This window comes from Vulpes lagopus, chromosome 4 (genome assembly GCF_018345385.1).
Source record: "Vulpes lagopus strain Blue_001 chromosome 4, ASM1834538v1, whole genome shotgun sequence".
In the NCBI taxonomy this organism is placed as follows: Eukaryota; Metazoa; Chordata; class Mammalia; order Carnivora; family Canidae; genus Vulpes; species Vulpes lagopus.
In genome coordinates this window covers 49,908,020-49,927,423 of record NC_054827.1, presented here as the reverse complement: position 1 = coordinate 49,927,423, position 19,404 = coordinate 49,908,020, and the positions used below count along the sequence as shown (strand labels likewise).

The 19,404-nt window shown below is 55.0% G+C and overlaps 2 protein-coding genes across 11 annotated transcripts; one reads left to right on the top strand and one right to left on the bottom strand.

The window, feature by feature from the left end:
- The first annotated feature begins 404 nt into the window (after nt 1-404).
- On the top strand, nt 405-8,417 carry ZNF692 (zinc finger protein 692). The gene is given in 13 exon segments (XM_041752595.1): nt 405-696; nt 823-1,010; nt 1,301-1,332; nt 1,647-1,910; nt 2,407-2,455; nt 2,548-2,670; nt 2,987-3,208; nt 3,296-3,373; nt 3,476-3,554; nt 5,182-5,296; nt 7,741-7,840; nt 7,982-8,248; nt 8,250-8,417. Coding segments are annotated over 12 exon segments (1,539 nt in total). The 5' UTR covers nt 405-696; nt 823-834; the 3' UTR covers nt 8,284-8,417.
- Nucleotides 8,418-8,868: 451 nt separating this feature from the next.
- ZNF672 (zinc finger protein 672) lies at nt 8,869-16,930 on the bottom strand. 10 transcript variants are annotated; one of them, XM_041752587.1, is made up of 4 exons: nt 16,167-16,930; nt 13,453-13,509; nt 12,579-12,673; nt 8,869-11,243 (listed from the first exon to the last, which is right to left on the bottom strand). In XM_041752587.1, the coding sequence occupies exon 4, from the start codon at nt 11,120-11,122 to the stop codon at nt 9,755-9,757; it is 1,368 nt and encodes a 455-aa protein (XP_041608521.1). In that variant the 5' UTR covers nt 11,123-11,243; nt 12,579-12,673; nt 13,453-13,509; nt 16,167-16,930; the 3' UTR covers nt 8,869-9,754. The 10 variants fall into 10 exon arrangements, with proteins under 10 accessions (XP_041608521.1, XP_041608520.1, XP_041608519.1 ...); XM_041752586.1 differs by having other exon boundaries at nt 8,869-11,379; nt 11,920-12,673; nt 16,633-16,930; XM_041752585.1 differs by having other exon boundaries at nt 8,869-11,379; nt 16,633-16,930.
- Between the last annotated feature and the right edge of the window lie 2,474 nt (nt 16,931-19,404).

Genomic DNA, 19,404 nt, shown 5'->3' with positions numbered 1-19,404 from the left:
ACTGCAGGTGAAGCGCACAGGGCAGGGTCAGGCTCGCTACGTTTCCGCACCAGGCGGAGGCGCACCAGGCGGAGGTATCCCCGGCGGACGCCAGGTCTGCATCACTCCGTAGCTCCGCGGCGCTCGGGCGATTCCTACGGGAACTACAGCTCCCGGCAGGCGGTGCGCTCGCCGGCCATTGCGCAGGCGCCGCCAGTCCCCTCCCAGTCCCCCTCCCAGCCGCCCCGGCCCCAGTTCCGCGTTGGAGCCGCAGACGCCTAGGGGGCGACTTCCTCTTAAAGGAGAAACGGCGGCGGAGCGCGCGAGGTGGGCCCTCTTCCTCCCGCCACTCTCCGGGCCTGCGCGGAGGAGGGGGAGGCGCAGGCGCAGTCGGGCCGAGGGCGGGTGGGGGCGCGCAGGTAAGACCCGGCGGGGGTGGACCGCGGCGGGCACTCCGGGGGCCCGGCCTGCGCTCAGTGGGCGTTAAGTGGGGCGGCCCGACGCGGGGTGGGAGCGCCCCCGGCCCCGGCCCCATTCACTCCGCCTTGGAGAGCGCCCCCCAGACACCCCCTCCCGCCCCCAGCAGTCCGGGCTGGAGGGGCCTGTGCCGTCTTCAAGGTGAAACTGTCACCTCCCCGTCGCCCAGCCCCCGTTGAAACTTGGCCGGAGCCTGGCGCCTCCCCAGGGCGCACAGCGCTGCTCTACGCGCCCAGTAACGTAAGCCGGGCGGTGCGGCCCCGGCGGCGGCTGCGGGGAGGACCTGGGCTGGCCGATCTCGGCCGCCGGGGGCCCTGAGGGCGCCCCGGGTCAGGCCGCCCGTGCGCGTGTGTCCTCCACCCGTAGGTCCCGGTGCCCATGGCTTCCTCCCCGGTGGACGCATCGCGCAGGCGGCAGGAGAAGCGGCGGCAGCTGGACGCGCGCCGCAGCAAGTGCCGCATTCGCCTGGGCGGCCACATGGAGCAGTGGTGCCTCCTCAAGGAGCGGCTGGGCTTCTCCCTGCACTCGCAGCTCGCTAAGTTCCTGTTGGACCGGTTAGGAGCCGGGCCGGGCCGGGGCTGCGCGGGAGGGCGCCGGGGGTGCGACGCCCAGTCCCCTACGTGGTCGGTGCCGGCCGCCAGCTCGTCACCGCCCGCAGATTTCTCATTTCAGCAGAACAGCCTGTGTGACTTGGGGCCTCTCTGGGTCCTGTCCCCCCGCTGTTGGTTTCCAGCGAATAGGGGCCCTAGGGTCTGGTCCCTTCAAAGTGTGGGAGTGCAGAGAGCTGAGGCCAGCTGGCCCGGATCCCTCCCTCAACCGCCTCTCTTCCCCCTCCCCCTGGCAGGTACACTTCTTCACGCTGTGTGCTCTGTGCAGGTGGGTAGGGAGTAGCTAGAGGTCGGGGCCAGGAGCCAGGGAGGGCGGAGGGGCAACAGGGAACCCCCTCCGGAGGGGACTGGATCAGAGGGGACCCTGAGTGGGTTGGGGAAAGGTGGGGAGTTGGGGAGCCCAAGGTAGTTTGATGGGAGCAGGCTGTGGAAGAGAGCAATGTCTAGGGACCTTGGGGGGGTTCTGGGCTCTGAAGGATGATAAACTGAGGTAGGGACTGGCTTTGCCCAGGGAGGGTGTGGTCCCAGTGTGAGAGTAGGAGGCTTGCCAGCTCGCCCTGACTGTTGCCTTCACCACCTCAGGTCCTGAGCCTTTGCCCCCCAAGGGTCTGCAGTATCTGGTGCTCCTGTCGCATGCCCACAGCCGGGAATGCAGCCTGGTGCCTGGGCTCCGGGACCCCGGGGGCCAAGATGGGGGGCTTGTGTGGGAGTGCTCTGCAGGCCACACCTTCTCCTGGGGCCCGTCTTCAGGCCTCACATCTCCAGAGGAGCCTAAGCCAGCTTCCTGTCCAAACACTGCCCGGAGAAGCTGGTGCCCAGAGGCCAGGAGCGGGCAGGAGCCTGCAGGTAGGCGGGGGCAGGAAGAGCTGTGAAGAAAACAGAGGGAAAATGGTTCCCGTCTCTGTACCATAGAACCCCCTTTGTTAAAAATTATCCTTTCTTAATGGAAAAACAAGGAAATATATTCTCAAATATATTTTTAGGTATAAAAAGCAAAATACAGAATGAGACGTATGTTGTGTTACCATTGGTGGAAAAACCAGGGGAGGAAGAATATATATATATGTACTTACGAATGTATCAAATATGTTTGGAAGGGCATGAGGGAAACCCGGTTCTCTGTGGGAAGAACTAGGTGAAGAGGGGGTAGTATTGGTAAGGAGACTTTTCCAAGCGTACCTTTTTATACTTTTACCTTTTGAACCATGTGATTGTATCATCTCCAGAGTAAAGCACCCCTTCCTGCTGTACCCTCCTCCATCCCAGGAGACCTTAAAAGTACACCTGTCCTCCTCCCTCCAGCCCAGAGATCCTTCCCCTTTGACCCTACCTGTACCAACAGGTTTGGCATCTGAGCACGATGAGAGGACTCAGGAGGCCATGTTGCCCAGGTGAGGTTTGGGGGGAAGGGAAAGGAGAGACTTGGGTGAACAGTGCAGGCAAGAGAGTGGGAGCCTGAGGCTTGCCTTCCTTGGTCCAGCAGGGAAGTAGGACCCTTACTGGAGACCTTCCCAACCCCAGGAGAAGAGGGGGAGGAGGAAGATGAGGATGAAGAGGAAATGCTCAGTGATGCCAGCCCATGGACCTACAGCTCCTCCCCAGATGAGCAAGTTGGGGTTGTGGGAGGATGTTGAAGTGAGCAGGAGGGAGGGAGTAGCTGGCCAGGGACCCCAAAGCTTTGCAGACTTGAGGGAAAGGCTTGTTGGTGGGGAAGGTGGAAAGAACTGGAGGCTTTGAATCAGGAAAATCAGGGTTGAAGTTCGGCTCTAGAGGAGAATGAAAGCTGAAAGCAGATGTGAATAGAGATTCTAGGGTAGGGTAGGGTGGTTCCAAGTTGGGGATCTCTGCAGTTTAGGGGTGTGGGTTGGGTTGAAGGCTAGCTGAGAGCCCAGGGAGATAATGCTCTTCTCTTCTCTTTTCAGCAGTGATCCAGATGCCCCCAGACTACTACCTTCCCCTGTCACCCATGCACTTAAGGAGGGAGAGACACCCCCACCCCCAGAAGCTCCCCTCAATCCTCTTGCTGTACTGTCCTCATCAACATCATCATTGGGTTCTGGAGCTCTTCTGCCTACAGAAGTTGGGGTACAGCCAGAAATCAGAGGGACCCCTCAAGCAACCCAGCAGACTGAGCCCTTGGCCAGGTAACCTGATGGCTGAGACAGAGGGCAGGGGCATCCTGGGACGTGGCCCTCCCTCGAGGCCCTTTGCTCCCTCTTTGCTGCCCGTAGCCCTGAGAGTCAGGCCCAGTCTGCTCTGACCTTGGCCTGGGAGGAGGACACGGCACAGATTGGCTCCAAGAGAATTAGGTAGGACTGGGGGCGGGGGGGAGTCTTTGGGGAAGGGACTGAGAGGAGGGGGCTGAGGAGAGCCTGTGGGAGTCCTGAAGCTCTCCCATCGTCCTTCCCCAGGAAAGCTGCCAAAAGAGAGCTGCTGCCTTGTGACTTTCCTGGCTGTGGAAGGATCTTCTCCAACCGGCAGTACCTGAATGTGAGGACATGAGGGACACACATTGGGTCCTTTGTGATCTCAGAGGTGTATGAGGACGGCTTAAGGAGATGCTGAGGTGAAGGAGAAGCTGAAGCAAAGAAGCTTGGAGTGTGGGTAGATCTGGAGATAGGAAGATAAGTGTTAGGGTGGACCTGCAGAGCTTACCTACAGTTGATAATCCCTCAACCAGAAACTGGTAGGTAAAAGCAGAAAACCAAGCCTCAAGCACATAGCTGCTGCCCACCACTGCTGGTTGCATGGGTCCTCCAGGCATCAAGGAGAAGGCAGATAACCATGGCATTCCTCAGGCTCTTGAAGTGCTAGCAACTGTTCTAAGCACTTGTTGTGGGTCAAGTCTTTTGATCCCTAGGGAGTAGGTAGGTGCTGATCCTGTTCCTCCCACAGAATGGCACACAAAGGCTAAGTAATGGCCCAGGCTCCTCAGTCAGTGTGTGGTAGTGCTGGGGCTCCTGAGTCCACACTCAGCCGCTTGGCGCTGCTGGCTAGGGTGGGTGGTTCTAGTGTTGGGGGTTCGTAGGTGCAGCCTAACTGCCAGCGAGATTTGAGGCACATAGAGGGGTGGCCTACAGCCCCACCCTATCCAGAGCCCTCCCCAACCATGTCCTACAGTTGAGGGAGAGCCCAGACCAGAGGGATGGTGACACGAGGGTAGATGGGATTTGGGAGAGGGAATGGGCAGGTGCCCAGTGGCAGGAAAGCTCTGGGATGAGAAGTTTAGCAAGGCTAGTCAAACACATTGGAGCCTGTTAATGAAGAAGACTGAAGCAGCCTGGAGCAGTGGCTTAACTATAGGAAACTGGGACTATAGAAAAGGGGAAAGCCCATGCAGTTTACTGAGCCAGGATGTAAAGTTAGGTTGGACAGGGAATTATTTCCCAGACATACTCATGGAGTTAAGTACAGACTACCTCTACAAGTGTTCCAGGTTGAAAGCATGCCCATGTGTGTGTTTCCAAAGCAGATTTAGGAAAACATCGTAGAAGACATGACCACAATGAGCTATTGATAAAGTAGGCCATCTAGGCAGTACTGTTGTTCGTTGATGTTGTTGTTACTATTATTATTATTATTATTAATACTATTATTTAAGGTTATTTATTTATTCATGAGAGACACAGAGAGAGAGGCAGAGACACAGGAGAGGAAGCAGGTGCCCTGTGGGGTGCTCCATGTGGAACTTGATCCCAGAACCCCAGAATCACGACCTGAGCCGAAGGCAGACACTCAACCACTGAGCCACCCAGGCATCCCTGTACATCGATGTTAAAGAGGATAGCCATACCTTCCTCAAATTGTGTTCTCATCCCAGCAGACAGCAGCTCCATGTTTAGGGAACCAAGACAGTCACCAGAATGACACTTGGTTCAAGGGCTGGGCATTGCTAAGGAAAGTTGTGGCAAAAATGTGAGATAATGCAAGTCCAGGACAGAAGAGGATGAGGGCACAGTTTGGTGTCAGGATGGGATGGGTGCTGGCATTCAGAGGAGGACTGGCCAGGATGATGTGAGCTGGTGGTGCTAGAACTGTTGGTAGAGGGGGAACAGAGAAGCCTGCCTGCTGGACCAGGTTTGGCGGTCTCCCTGAGACCACCTGTTTCCTTTCCCAGCACCACAAGAAGTACCAGCACATCCATCAAAAGTCCTTTTCCTGCCCAGAGCCAGCCTGTGGGAAGTCCTTCAACTTTAAGAAACACCTAAAGGAGCATGTTAAACTGCATAGTGGTGAGTCTCGGAAATGCCTCCTCATTTCCCTCCTGTGGGTCCTGTCACCTCCCCTGTGCATCCCTTCACCTCCCCTTTGGGTCCCATTACCTCCCCCCGAGGGACCCTTCACCTCTCCCAAGGGTCCCTTCATCTCCCCTGTGGGGCATGTCATCTCCTCCTGAGGGGTCCATCACCCCCCCTGAGGGGCCCATCACTTCCCCTGAGGGTCCCTTCATCTCCCCTGTGGAACCCATCACCTCCTATCTGCAGGTCCCATCATACTCCTCTGTGGAATGACTCTCACACTCGTTCTCTGTGTGTTGAGCACCTGCCTGCTTGAGACTGTTCTAGGTGCTGGGATACAAAAGTGAACGAAGAGGGCAATCCTTAGGATGCCCACTCTAGTGATAACAGGGGAACAAAGAGATCTGAAAGCTCAGAAGGAGAGGAGAGCATGAGGGAGGAGTCTCTCTTGTAGAAAGGGAAGGTGCTTTGAGCAAAGACTGAAGTGAAGGGAGGAATGGAGGCTTGTCCATGTCTGTGGGCAGCACTGGGAAGGCCTTCACCTGGCATCTGCATGGCATGTTCCAAGAATGGAGAGGAGGCCAGGAAGTTGGAGAGGAAGGAAAAGAGATCAGATAGGTGATTGGGGCCTCTTCGACTACCATCAGCATGGCTTGACTTCCGGCCGGATGAGCTGGGCAGCTCAGGGACAGAACTGCCTCTACAGGGAGCAGAGTGACTGCCACGTGGACAAATGGGACTGTAGGAATGTGCGGTGATAGCCTTGACGTGCTGGTACAGTTGAGTTGGTGAGAAGTGGCTGGAGGCTGCTGTGAGGACAGAGTGGCCACAGGTGGGTGGGCAGGAGGGCGTCTGGGCTGACTTGAAGGATTCCATCTCGGCAACTGGGCAGAGGTGATGTGATTTCCTGAAGGTGAGGAAAGGTAGGCTTTGGGAAGGGGACATTTTATTTATTCACGTTCCAGAAGATGTGAATCTGGAATTCAGAGATGTTGGGGAAGAAAAAACTGTGTTCACAAGCATGCAGTGGTATTTGGAGCTGCGGGTGGAATGTACCCACGTGGCATGAGTGTAGGTAGAGAAGCATTCTGCGGCCTCTGGGGTGGGGGGTAGTGCCGGTGTTACAGGACTGAGTACAATGAGGACAGGCCGCTGGATGGGGCGGTGGGAAGCCACCTTGGACTAGACGACAAGGTGGCGAGCGACAAGGGAGGACAGCCAGAATGGAATGAGCTAAAGAAGTAGAGATAGTGAGGATGGGCCACTCTCTGGGGTGTTGAGACGACAGGTAGAGAAATGAGAGCTTAGCTGGAAGGCTGTGAGCTTGGGGGTACAAAGATGGGAATGACCCCCCCCCCCCCCCCCCCCGAGAAAAGGCTTACTGATGTCTAGGTGGCATGGGGAACCTCTGGTCAGGGAGAAGCAGAGTTGTGCAGCAGAGCAAGGAGTGTTCACATATATGGCACAGAGGTTGACTGATGGATCAGGTTGGGGGAAGATATGGTTATTCTCTCTTGGCTTCTCTCTTCTTGCTGACTTGAAAAATGAGATCACTGCTGAATGAGCTAGCACAGAGAAGACTCCTCTAAGAGTGGGAGAGGGAACCGACCAAGAAAGTGCAGAGGCATATCGTTGGGTATGAAAAGGAGAGGCTGGGGGCTGGGCAAACAGATAGTGGGCTGTGTTTCTGCTCCCCTTAGCACACCTGTGCATTCCTAGAGCGGGCCAAGAGTTGTGTTAATCCTGAGTGGGATTTTAACCAAACAGGTCCAATTGTCCAGGGAGAGAGTGGTCAGTGATTTCATAGTGTGAGTGAAGGCAGGCTACAAAGACGCCCTGGAAAGGGATCTGGGTGAGGAGGGTGGATGGGCACAGGGGTGGGTGGTGGGCTGCTGGACTGGCAGCAGGAAGTCACAGGAAGTCCAGTGATGGGACATGACCTGGGAGTGGTGGCTGAGAAGGATGGGAGACCAGGAACAGAAATGTGGAGTGCTGGACGTGTAGAAAACAAAGCAGTAGCACAAGTAACGGGGGAGGAGAGGGCTGGAGCCAGAGATTTGTGGAGTGTGCTGGAGAAACGGGGAAGAAGGCTGCAGGTGGACACGTGTGGTGTGACAGTGGGGGATCCAAGTGGTGGTGAGGCAGAGGTCTAAAGGATGCCACAAGAAGCAGGGATATTCCTGTGGAGCCTGCCCTGAGACCTGGGGAGAAAAAACACAGGCCTGTGAGAGCTGCTGGAGAAGCGCAAAGGGCAGGTGCTTAGTGCTGGTAGGGAAAAAGGAGCAGGATGGCAGCTGACAGCCACAGGGCGCAGTCGGGCTGGGAGGATAAGCAGGTTGCTTGGGGGCAGTAGTCCTGTAAGGGTTGGCAGGTGGGCTGGGTTGAGGAAGGGCCGTGGCTTGGGGATGGATGTTGGGGTGACCCCTGTGAACCCGCAGACACCCGGGACTACATCTGTGAGTTCTGTGCCCGGTCTTTCCGCACCAGCAGCAACCTCGTCATCCACCGGCGCATCCACACTGGAGAGAAACCCCTGCAGTGAGTGTGGGGGAGTATGGGTGGGAAGGTAGGGCTGCCAGGGGTGCCAGCAAGACACTGGGAAGCTAAAGGCAGGAAGAACCCTTGGGGAAGTCAAGATGGGCTGAAGCCCTGTCCTTCCCTCCACTGTCCCTGGCTCAGGTGTGAGATCTGCGGGTTCACCTGCCGCCAGAAGGCCTCCCTGAACTGGCACCGGCGCAAGCATGCAGAGACCGCTGCCACTCTGCGCTTCCCCTGTGAGTTCTGCGGCAAGCGATTCGAGAAGCCGGACAGCGTTGCAGCTCACTGTAGCAAAAGCCATCCAGCCTTGTTACCAGCCCTACAAGAGTCACCTGGCCCACTGGAGCCCTGTCCCAGCATCTCTGCCTCTGTGACCCCGAGGTCTGGTGACGAGTCCAGGCCTTCGGGTTCCTCAGACTCTGACTGTACTCCCTCAGCAGTGAGCATCCCTGGGCTCTGAGGAGCCAGACCCCAGGGACTGGAGAGAAGTGCCAGGGAGTGCAGGGTGGGGGCAAAGAAACCAGCCAGGCTACTTTAGTCTTCCTAAAGGACAGAATAAACCCTTATTTTACATGGACACGTGTGGGCAGAGTATTTTGGCACCTGCAACACAGGAATCCTGATTCCTTTAGAAGCAGGCTGCTAGAATATGCCTGAGTGCACCATCGGTTGGGCCCTGTTCCTCTCTGCAGGCCTCCACCTCAAGGAGCCAGCTGTCTTTCCCAGTTTGCTTTGGCATTTTGCAGTTCTTTTCTGTGGGGTATCATCATACATACCCATTCTTGCACTCAAGGAGGGCAGGCTGGGACACTAGAGAGGAATGAAGGTATGTGAGCAGGAATGGAGGTATGTGAGCCTAAGCCATGTTCGTACACTGCGTTATCTGGGAAAACCAAATGTGTATGCCTGAGGAGTCTTGACTTTGCATACAAAATCAAGGGGGCTGTACGTGCAAGATGAATACCTTAGGATTACTCCTAAGTCTGCCAAGACAGCGGCCTCAGCTTTGATAAAGGAGGATCTGGGCATCTGGAACCCAAATAATCTTTATTTCTCCGGCCATAAGAAAAAAAAAAAAAAATCGCTGGCCAATTTCAGACTTTCTGCACTGTTGGCTCCATGTAGCTCAGTTCCCCATGGCTCCAAGTTTGATTTGGAAATCCCACTCTGAAGCTCCACTTGGCAATACTCTGCTTTATGGACCCCATGGGGTCTCAGTTCAGGTCCCAAAGTTAATGTCCCTAGCTGCAGAATATTGCCCGGAGAGGCACTCTGATCTGGCACCGTGATCATGTCTGACCCATGGGGCAGGTGGGTGCTTTGCTGAGGGCTCCTGTCCACTGTCATGGTAGGTAGGCTTTCTCCCACAGGCTTCATACTTCTGGCATGAGATCTTTCCCTGAAATGAGCGATCCCATCATCTGCCTACAAATCCCATCCCTCAGAGCCCAGGGAGAAAGCGGCAGAGAGACTGTCAAGTAGAACCAAGAGGCAAGATGACCACAAGGTGGGTGGGCTGTCGCTGTAGCCACATCTGTGGTCACTACCTGAAGAGGTGGGAGGACAAAAGTCCCCAGGAAGAAGAGCGAGAGGAGGCCCAGGCTGGAAAAAGGGGCTGGGACAAGAGAAGATCCAGCACAGGTGGGAAGAGAGGAAAGAAACATCTGAGGGCACAGAGGCGGCAGCCGGCTTCTACGGGCCCTGGCTCTCTTCCGAGGCTCCCTGCATCCACAGCGGGGTGGGGGGGGAGCAGGCAAGGCAAAAAGCGGGGGGACTGTGGCAGGGTTACCAGCGGGGGCGTGGGCAGCCACGGTGACCTCGCGCGGACCTCCGCCTGCCGGGTGCCCCAGTCGCTGTGCCAGCGCTTCAGTCCCTGCCCAGCCGCCTCCCAAGACGCTTCTCAGCAGGTGTCCCTCAACTAGGACACCAGAGGCCAGGCTTTTCCTGCTCTGCCTGCCTGGCGAAGAGGACTGCGGCTGCTGCGGTGGCCTGGGTGGCAGCGCCGGCGGCTCGAGCCCGGGCGTGGGCCCGCTGGTGCTGGGACAGCGAACGGCTGTGGCTGAAACACTTGCCACACTCGGCGCACGGGGCCGGCCGCTCACCCAGGTGGGTCTTGCGGTGCAGTGCCAGCTTGGAGCCCACGCCGAAGGCCTTGCCGCACTCGGGGCACTTGTGGGGCTTGTGGCCGGCGTGGTTGCGCCGGTGCACGTTGAGGTTGGACACGCACGTGAAGCGTCTGCCGCACAGCTCACAGCGGTAGGGCCTCTCGCCCGTGTGCGTGCGCCGGTGCTTGGTGAGGTCCGAGCGATCGCTGAAGCGGCGGCCGCACTCGGCGCACGGGAAGGGCCTCTCGCCCGTGTGGATGCGCTGGTGCACCGCGAGGTCGGAGCGCTGCCCGAAGGCCTTGCCGCACGTGGGGCACGCGTGCGGCCGCTCCCCCTGGTGGCTGCGCTGGTGGCGCACCAGGGTGGAGCTTTCGCTGAAGCGGCGCCCGCAGTCCCCGCACGCGAACGGCTTCTCCCCCGTGTGCGTCCGCTGGTGGCGCACCAGCGTGGCGCTCTCCGGGAAGCCCTTTCCGCACTCGGGGCACGCGAAGGGCCTCTCCCCCGAGTGCGTGTGCAGGTGGCGCGCTAGTACGGAGCTCTTGCCGAAGCGCTTCCCGCACACGCCGCACTGGTGCGTGGCCGGCGCGGGCGGCGGCCCTGCGGACTCGCTGGGGCTCGGGGCCGCGCGGCCGCGGGCGTGGCTCCGTGGCCCCGTGTGGCTGCCGAAGGCCCGAGGGCCCTGCGCGCCGCGGAGGGGCGGGGGGCCGGGCACGGCGGGCAGGGCCCACGGGTGCGCCCGCGCCTGGTGGGAGCGCAGCGCGCTCTGCCGGAAGGCGCGGGCGCACAGGGGACAGCGGCGCGGCCGCTCGGGGGGGTGCCGGCGGCGCCGGTGCAGCAGCAGAGCCGGGTGGTGTGGGAAGCGGCGGCCGCAGGCGCGGCAAGCGCGGGAGCTGCGCCGCCGGTGCGCGCCCTGGTGCAGGTCGAGGCGGCCGCTGTGGCGGAAGCTCTGGCCGCACTCGCCGCAGATGTAGAGTGTCTGGCCCGCGTGGGCGCGCCGGTGGGCGCGCAGCTCGGCCGCCGAGGCACAGCGCTCGCCGCAGTCGAGGCAGCGGTAGCGGCCGTCGCCGCCGTGGGCGCGCTCGTGGCGCAGCAACACCGAGCTGTAGCGGAAACTCTTGCCGCACTCACTGCACACGTAGGGCCTTCCCGCCGCCGCCGCCTCTGATCCCGCGAGCATGGCGAGGGCTCGGCGGGGGCGCCCTCGGGATGCAGGCTGGGGCCAGGCTGGCCGGGAAAGGTGCCTCTCCCACTCCGGGGTCCACCTCCTCCAACTGCGTGGTACTCGGTTTTCCGAAAGCCTGCAAAGGGGTGGCAGAGGGAGGAACGGGAGGCCTGGGAAGCTGGCTGGCAGACACCAGGTTCCTTCTCTTGTGGGCAGGCTCTGCAGCTTTTTCTCGGGTGGGCTGCAGCCAGCTTCACCCTTCACTCAGAGCCCTACAGGGAGAAAGTCGCTGTCAGCCACAGTAACAGCTGCAACAGCTACACCTTGGGGAATGGAGAGGCAAGCCCAGGGTCCCTGTCTCTTCTAACTTCCTCGGCCAGGGCCAGGCCGTCTCCCGGATTGCATTCTCGGAGAGGAGACAAAGCCATAGGACTCCTAGAATATGGGGAGGGGGGCCCTCATGCAACCAGGAAGGGCAGGAGGGATTCAGAGAGGGAGGGAGGGGATGAGGAATAGCCAGCCTGTTTTGTGTCAGTACGTCGGAGGTCTCGGCCTGGAGATGCACTAGGAAACACCAACGGGGGAGGGGCAATGAGAAGGCCCCTGGGCCTACATGACAGCAACACCTTCCTCTGTGACTCTGGTTTTCTAAGTCCCCAGTGTGAACCCAGCCAGGCCTGGGCTGGAAGGACAAGGAGGGTACCTGTGCAGAAGCAGCAGTCTGGGCAAAAGTCTCAGAGAGGACTGGGGCCCGGGTAAGGGATGGTTATCTGAGAAACCCCAAAGTACTGCACCTTTGCTTTGGACAGCACCTGATAAATAAGCACTCCATGTCAAAGTTCCATGGCTTTGCCTTGAGAAAGCAACTCAGGACTCAGGAAAGAAGCAGAAAGGAACATGAATCATCCACAAAGAACAATATTGAAAGTTAATGGCATTATCCTAGGAGTGCTTTTCCCATCTTCAGGAAACATGGGGAGAAGGAAGGAGCATTCCTTCCTAACTCTCAGGTCATCCCAGTTGTTTGTAAACATTCTCCAGTCTTTTTTCATTGGCCTAGCTCCAGCAATCGGAGAATCCAGACTAGCAGAGAAGCTCCATTATGGAGATGGACTCTGATCTGCTGCCCTGTTTATCTCTGATGTTATCCCTGTATCTTTCTGACAGGTTGGTCCAGGTAGCTGTCTGGGGGCAGGCTCAGCCTTTCTGTACAGAACCTCCCGCAGGCCCCGTCACTGACTGTTCTCCTCGAGGCCCATGGGTTGGTCCCAGCTAAATTCAGTGAAGATTAGATATAGCTTCTATAAAATATATATATATATAGGCTGTGTCACTCAACAGGTCAGGGAGAGAAAGCAAACAAAATGGTCAGCATTTTCTTATTGGCAGATAGAAACATCCTAAATACTCAGCTCTGCTTAAAACACCCCATAAATGGGATCCATTGAAAAAAGCCTTGAAAGCCACAAACCTCAGCTCTGCAGTTTCTGCTCCCTCCACGATGGGCAGGAGTGGCCACTACAGGATGTTCTCTTCTCATGCCTTTGTAACAGGATGTTCTGTACACTGCAGGGTGAAGTAAGAGGACAACATGAATTTACATTGAGCAAAGGGGACAGAGGCAGGGAGAGAGAGAAGAGGGGAGTATTTCCTGGAGGGAAAAGGGTATTGCCTTAAAGGACATTTTCAAATATAAAAAACTAAAGAATATCATGAATCACCCCCTCACCTAAGCATCTACCTACATTTTGTTATTGTTTCATCTGTCACACTCCTCCTCTCCCACACTTTCTCTCTCTCTCTCTTTTTTTTTTTTTGGTCTGCAGTGTTTTAAATCCTAGACACCTTATTCACAGATAGGAGATTAAGCAAAAGCTACAAGCAGGGGAACGAGTCCCTCTGCAGACCCAAAAGCAGTCTTTAAAGGGAGCCCATCCTTCCAGAGGGAACTTTCGGCCCAGATACTTGGGCTGTCATTCTAGGCTGTCAGTTCAAAAGAGTGGTTGCCCTCATGTGAATAAAACCTTCCCTCAGGACTCAAGTGTTTGATCCAAATGCTAAAGAGAGCAATGTGCATACTAATGAGGGCTCCACATCACTTGGGGGTCTCCAGGGACCATGGAGACCTCTCAGGCCAAGTTTCTGGGAACCCACCCTCTGTCTCCCAGGGCACATGCCCAAGGAAGGTAAGACAAATGCACAAACAAAAACATGCCTACAAAAATGGCATTTACACAAAGATACAATTTCCCCCCATTACAAATGTTAGGGAAGACAGACCCTGATCTAGGGGCTGATTTGGTAACTGAGTGCCAGAGTACAGCCCTCAGGTCTCTCTTGTGTACCTCATTCCATGATGTAGTTTGCCCTGGAAGCAAAAGGGTCTGTGAATGGGAGGAAATCTGAAAGAAAAAAAAAAATATATATATATATATAATGGTACAAAAAAATTCTAGACTATCCTAGACACTTTCCCAATTGAGAGTCTTCAAGTTGTTATATATTTATTTTAAGTAAATAAGTACAGAAGGAAACAGGAATAAGTACCAGGGCTTGGAAAGAGGGAAGAAGGTAATTATGAGTGAGTTGGCAAAAAGTCCTAATAGTTCAATACTTTAAAATATTTTAGAAAAAATAAAATATTTTAGTACTTTTCAAGCATTTAATACTTACAAGTATTTGCAAATATTATATGTGTAATTAATAAACAGGTACTAAGATAAGCTAATGAAAAAATTAACGTTCACAATTGATTAAAAATAAACTTTTGAATTTTATATATCACTTTATTTTTTTGTTTCTTTTTTTTTTAAAGATTTTATTTATTTATTCATAGACACAGAGAGAGAGGGGCAGAAACACAGGCAGAGGGAGAAGCAGGCTCCATGCAGGGAGCCCAACGTGGGACTCGATCCTGCGTCTCCAGAATCACACCCCAGGCTGCAGGTGGCGCCAAACCGCTGCGCCACCGGGGCTGCCCTTTTTTGTTTATTTCTTAATAGATGTTGCAGGTATTTCATGCCATATCTAACATATTACAGATTAGAGATGTATGATAATTCATCCGGATTTAGTACATTAACTAACAATCTACTATGAGAACATCTTAGTTCTTTTCCTTCTGAGTTGTATCCTTCGGTTAGTACAAAGATTTTCTTCTCTGGTTATCTGTTCTGCTGGGCCAATATTTCTGGGGCAGGATGAAGAGACAAGCGATCCTCCTTCTTGAAGCCAGAGCTGGGTAAAACTGGTACAGGAGTGGGGCTGAGGGCTGTCCCAGCTGTACTGTCCACTACAGAAGCCATGAGCCATATGTGACTGAGCGCTTGAAATGTGGCTGGTCCAAATTGAGATGTGCTGTAAGGATTACATACACTCCTGATTCCAAAGATTTAGTATGAATAAAGAATGCAAACTACCTCGTGAATATTGTTTAATGTTGTATGTTGAAATGATAATATTTTGGATATATTGGGTTAAATGAAATGTATTAGTAAAATTAACTGCCTACTTTGGGACTGTTCCACTTCTAGTTCCACTTGTAAAGCCCCTCTCTCTCTTTATCCAGGGCTCTGCTACAGTCACCCCTCCTCACAGAAGCTCTGCCGAGCAACTCCATAACCCACAGCCCCATCCCCTTTGCCTTTATTCTGAATAATCAATGAAAGTAACAAGAAAGTGATTCTCATACATTCTAGGAAGGTTTCAGTCCCTTTTCTAGGTAGGGAGGATGGAATCTAGAGCACCAGAATGGCTTCTCCTTGCTTTCTTTTCTTCCATAACAGAAACAAGGTCCAGTACTTCAAAAGAAGTTGCCCCTTTCAGCTTCAGATTCAGTCCAACAAGTTTTCGGAAGTGCTGCTTCCCATCCCAAGTGCCCAAGCCTGATCATGATCCAAATACACTCTTTTGGAAGTTTTGCCTTCACAGAGCTTTTCCTGTGCACTGGAAAGTGTGAAGAAGATAGGGATGTCGGCAGGGATAGAACATATATAGTAGGATAGTCTATTCCCTAGGTTCCTTTGACACTTGCCCAAAACTGCAACCCACAGAGGGCAAAGCATCGCAGAACTGGGATGTGGGAAGGTGTTTTACACCTTTTCTGGGACTAGCAAGAAGTTGGGCACATGGATGGCACTCAGTGCTTTTAAAAAATACGTTAATTTGGAAATAATTCTTTCAAAAGTTAGGTTACAGGAGGAGGAGGCCTCTCTCCAGTCATCGTATCCTCCCTAGCCCTATCTGATACTGCACATACCGCAAGTAGTCTGCTTTGGTTTACTGAAATGGAACTGCCAACATCCATGAAAGAACCACAGAGGCAGTTCCTCCTTACTAGCTGTGTGACCTTGGACAGGGGACTTCAGGTGCCTGGGAAAACTCAGTAAAGGAAGCTATCCTAACGTTTCATATGAAAATAAGGTTTAGGAGCGCCTGGGCGGCTGAGTCGTTAAGCCTCTGCTTTCTGCTCAGGTCATGATCCCAGGGTCCTGGGATGGAGCCCCGCATCCGGCTCCCTGTTCAGCGGGGAGGCTGCTCCTCCCCTGCTTGTGCGCTATCGCCCCAGCGCTGTCTGTGTCAAATAAAATGAATGAATGAAAGAAAGAAAGAAAGAAAGAAAGAAAGAAAGAAAGAAAGAAAAGAAAGAAAGAAAGAAAGAAAGAAAGAAGAAAGAAAAGAAAAGAAAGAAAAGAAAAAAGAAAAAAAAAAGAAAAGAAAAGAAAAAGAAGGTTAAAATAGGAGTTTTTAGGTTTTGCCCTGATCAAGACAGTTCCTCTGAGGAGGGACCCTGAATACGGGTTCTGACTCCTGCCCCCTCCACCCATCCACCTCCCCCCCGCAAGGATTCTAAACGTTCTGCAAGAGTTTTGAAGTCCTTCCCCGACCCCCGAGGAACCCTTCTCCGCACGGCTGGAGAGCGTGGGCATTCCGTAGCCGCAGGCCACACCCCGGGAGCTGTCGGAGCCAGCGTGGAAGCGGATTACTCAGTTTCAGGCTAGTCGGTGGGGACTTAACCCGCAAGTGCACAAAGCGGTTCACCGAAGGAGGAACGCCGCACCTGGGTAGGTCGCGGCGCAGCCAATCCGGGGCGCCTCAATCTACTTTCGTCACGAGTTGCTAGGCAGATTCTCCTTGGGCGAACCTTGCAGCCCGGGGTCCTCCCGCAGCTCCTCGCCCCTAGCGCCGGCCTACCCTGGGGGCTGGACAGGGCAGCAAAAACGTAGCGAGGAGCGGGGGCGCCGACGGAGCCTGGTGCTGACACTGCCCTCCGGATCCGCCTCGGCCTGGCCAGGTCCGCGTCGCGGGGCCGCCGGCCCCGAAGGTCACCGGGAGAGGCCGGCAAGGCCCGGCGGCCGCGGGCGCAGCAGACCAATCGCGCGTGCCGCACCGCCGTGGTCACTCGTTGCCGGGGCCGCGCTCCCGACAGCGGCAGACGCCAGCCGCCGGTAGCGAGGGGAGACGACGACAGTTGGGGGTCGCCGCCCCGCGCCAACCCTGCCCCCCCAGCCCCTTGGTCCCCTCACCGGTCGCCGACTGGCTCCTTGTACGCCGCGCAGCCCCCACTCAGCCGGCTCGCCGCCCCCGCCTCCCGGATCGCGGGACTGGGGCGTCGGAGGAAGGGGCAGGCGGAGCGCGCGGCCGCCGAGTGGGGCAGCTGGGAGGCGCCTCGAGATAGGGAGTCACGCTCCAGTCCCGCGTCCCCGGCTGACCAGTCGTCGGCCTCCTGCGGGCGGCGTCACCGGTTGCTGGGTCGTCTATCTGGAAGGCCTCAGAGCCGCCAGCCCCGGGCGGAATCCCAGCGGGGGGACCGGGCTAGCCCTGGGAGCCAAGCTCCGCCTCCCTCCCCGACAAGGCTCCGCCTTCTTCCCACGCTTAGCCAATCTCTGCCTTCCCTCCCGTCCGCCCGCCCCCCGGGCTGCTCCCGTCCAATCAGAGGAAGGGGCGCGCAGCGTGGGTCGGCAGGCGAGGAGTGCGGGTGCCCCAGCTGCTCTTGCAGCTGCTCGCGCTCCGGGTCCTCGCTCCTGCTGCCCCCCTCCACCCTGGGTATCGGGTTCCTGGCGTGGAGTAGCCGCGGGGTCCGCCCGACCAAATCGTCCCAGTGTTAGTGACTTTTCGTACCGCGAGGCCACACTCGGCACCCATTATCGCGCTTAATGCTCGCCACAGCCCTGCCAAGGAGGCTCCCACCAATTAATGACCCACCCAGGGGCGCACTGCCAGAGTGGAGGAGGGGAGGTCCTGAGCTGCTTTGCAGCCGCCTCTTCAACAACTGCTCGGCAGAGCTCCCCGTCCAAATGTCGAGGCTTCAGTGTCTTCCACTGCGAGATGCAAGTGCTGAGTGCTGCTTTCCGGAGATACGGTTGGTACCCTACTGATCATCTGGAACAGACTCCTCAGGATGGCTCTCGGGATCATTCTTCACCTGCTCTAATCTTCCTTCCGAGGACACTTAGCACTGCCATGCTGCTACCTATCGAGAGCTTCTGTCCCTTTGCTCAGGAGTCCCCTAAATCACCGTCCATTCAAACTCCTAACGTCCTACCCCGTGACAGCATGGAATGCTCCTCTGTTTTCAACTCTAACTTAAAAAAAAACAAAAACAGGGATCCCTGGGTGGCGCAGCGGTTTGGCGCCTGCCTTTGGCCCAGGGCGCGATCCTGGAGACCCGGGATCGAATCCCACGTCGGGCTCCCGGTGCATGGAGCCTGCTTCTCCCTCTGCCTGTGTCTCTGCCTCTCTCTCTCTCTCTCTCTCTCTCTCTCTCTCTGTGACTATCATAAATAAATTAAAAAAAATAAAAAAACAAAAACAAAAGTTTAGTCAGGTGCCATTTCCACCAATCTATGCTGGAATGCAGCTTTCCACCCTCACTGTGGAACCCTCTACACGTGGTGCAGTCAGAGGATGGCTGTCACCTCTGCAGTTAAAGGACAGGCCTTGTCTTACTCATAAGCCATGCCTGAAGCCTGAGCACCACACATCACAGGTGCTCAATGAGTGTTTGCTGGTCCACCTGTGAATATGATGTAAGGAGTTCAGGGGTGGCAGCAGCAGGCAAGGAACCAAAAAACGGACCCAGGATGCAGGCCTGGGGTGATGATGGCCTGAACCAGGAAGGGATGGATTTGGAGAAGTAGAAAAGGAAAACATGCTTGTAAAGTTCCATATGCAGATAAGGTAATGCTATGCAGGATCATTCCAAAGCCCTTCAGGCCTGAAGAATGGATTAATTAGGACATCTCTGGACTCACTGTTCAGCATTGATATGTGACACGTAGGCCAATTCCAGAGGAGTGACTAGAATACTGATAAATACATTATATAATTGAAAGGGCTGGGGAAACATGTTCATGATGACTGTACACAAAATTTGACAGACTGTCATGTGAAAGAGGTCTGGATTAGACAACTTTTTTTCTTTAAGATTTTATTTGAGAGAGCATGAGCATGAGTGTGGGGGAGGGGCAGAAGGAGAGGGAGAAGTAGACTCACTAAGTGGGGCTCCCTATGTGGAGGCTCCATCCCAGGACCCTAGGATCATGTCCTAAGCTGAAGGCACTTAACTGACTAAGCCACCCAGGTGCCCTGACAACTTTTTTTTTTTTTTAAGATTTTATTTATTTATGAGAGAGAGAGAGAGGCACAGAGACACAGGCAGAGGGAGAAGCAGGCTCCATGCAGGGAGCCCAATGTGGGACTCGATCCCAGGACTCCAGGATCACGCCCTGGGCTGAAGGCAGGTGCTAAACTGCTGAGCTACACAGGGATCCCAACTTTTTTTTTTAAAAACAACTTTCTTTTGTGTAGCTATGGAGGAAAGAACTCAATGGAGAGAAAATGCAGGGAGGTGGATTTTTGTTCCCTGTGGGAGTCATTACAGAGGGGGATAATAATTGGAGCATGAATACTGAGTTTAGTGAAATAAAGAAGGTCAAGATGAAGTTATGTGCATATTTGTCAGTTTGAAAATATTTGATCTAGATGGTTGCCTTTCACTACACATCTCCATCATTAAATGACAACTCCCAGTATGGTCCTGTAAATATTCAAGATATTTACGGAGGATCTACAATATGCCAGGTAATCTTCCAGTCATTGGGGGATACATCTCTGAAGTGCCAGATGAATCTCCCTAAAGTAAGCTCTGAGGGTGTCATCCTACCACTCAAAAACTGTTAAATTCTATATTAGCCATCAAATGAAGTCTACTCTTCTAGTGTAACATCAAGATCTTTTTCCTCCTGTTCCAACCTGTCTTTTTAGCCTGTTCTCTTCAAGCCTCCACTAAACAAGAT

Bases quoted from the DNA above. Each gene is read 5' to 3' on its own strand.
- ZNF672 (XM_041752587.1), bottom strand. From the start codon at position 11,122: ATGCTCGCGGGATCAGAGGCGGCGGCGGCGGGAAGGCCCTACGTGTGC.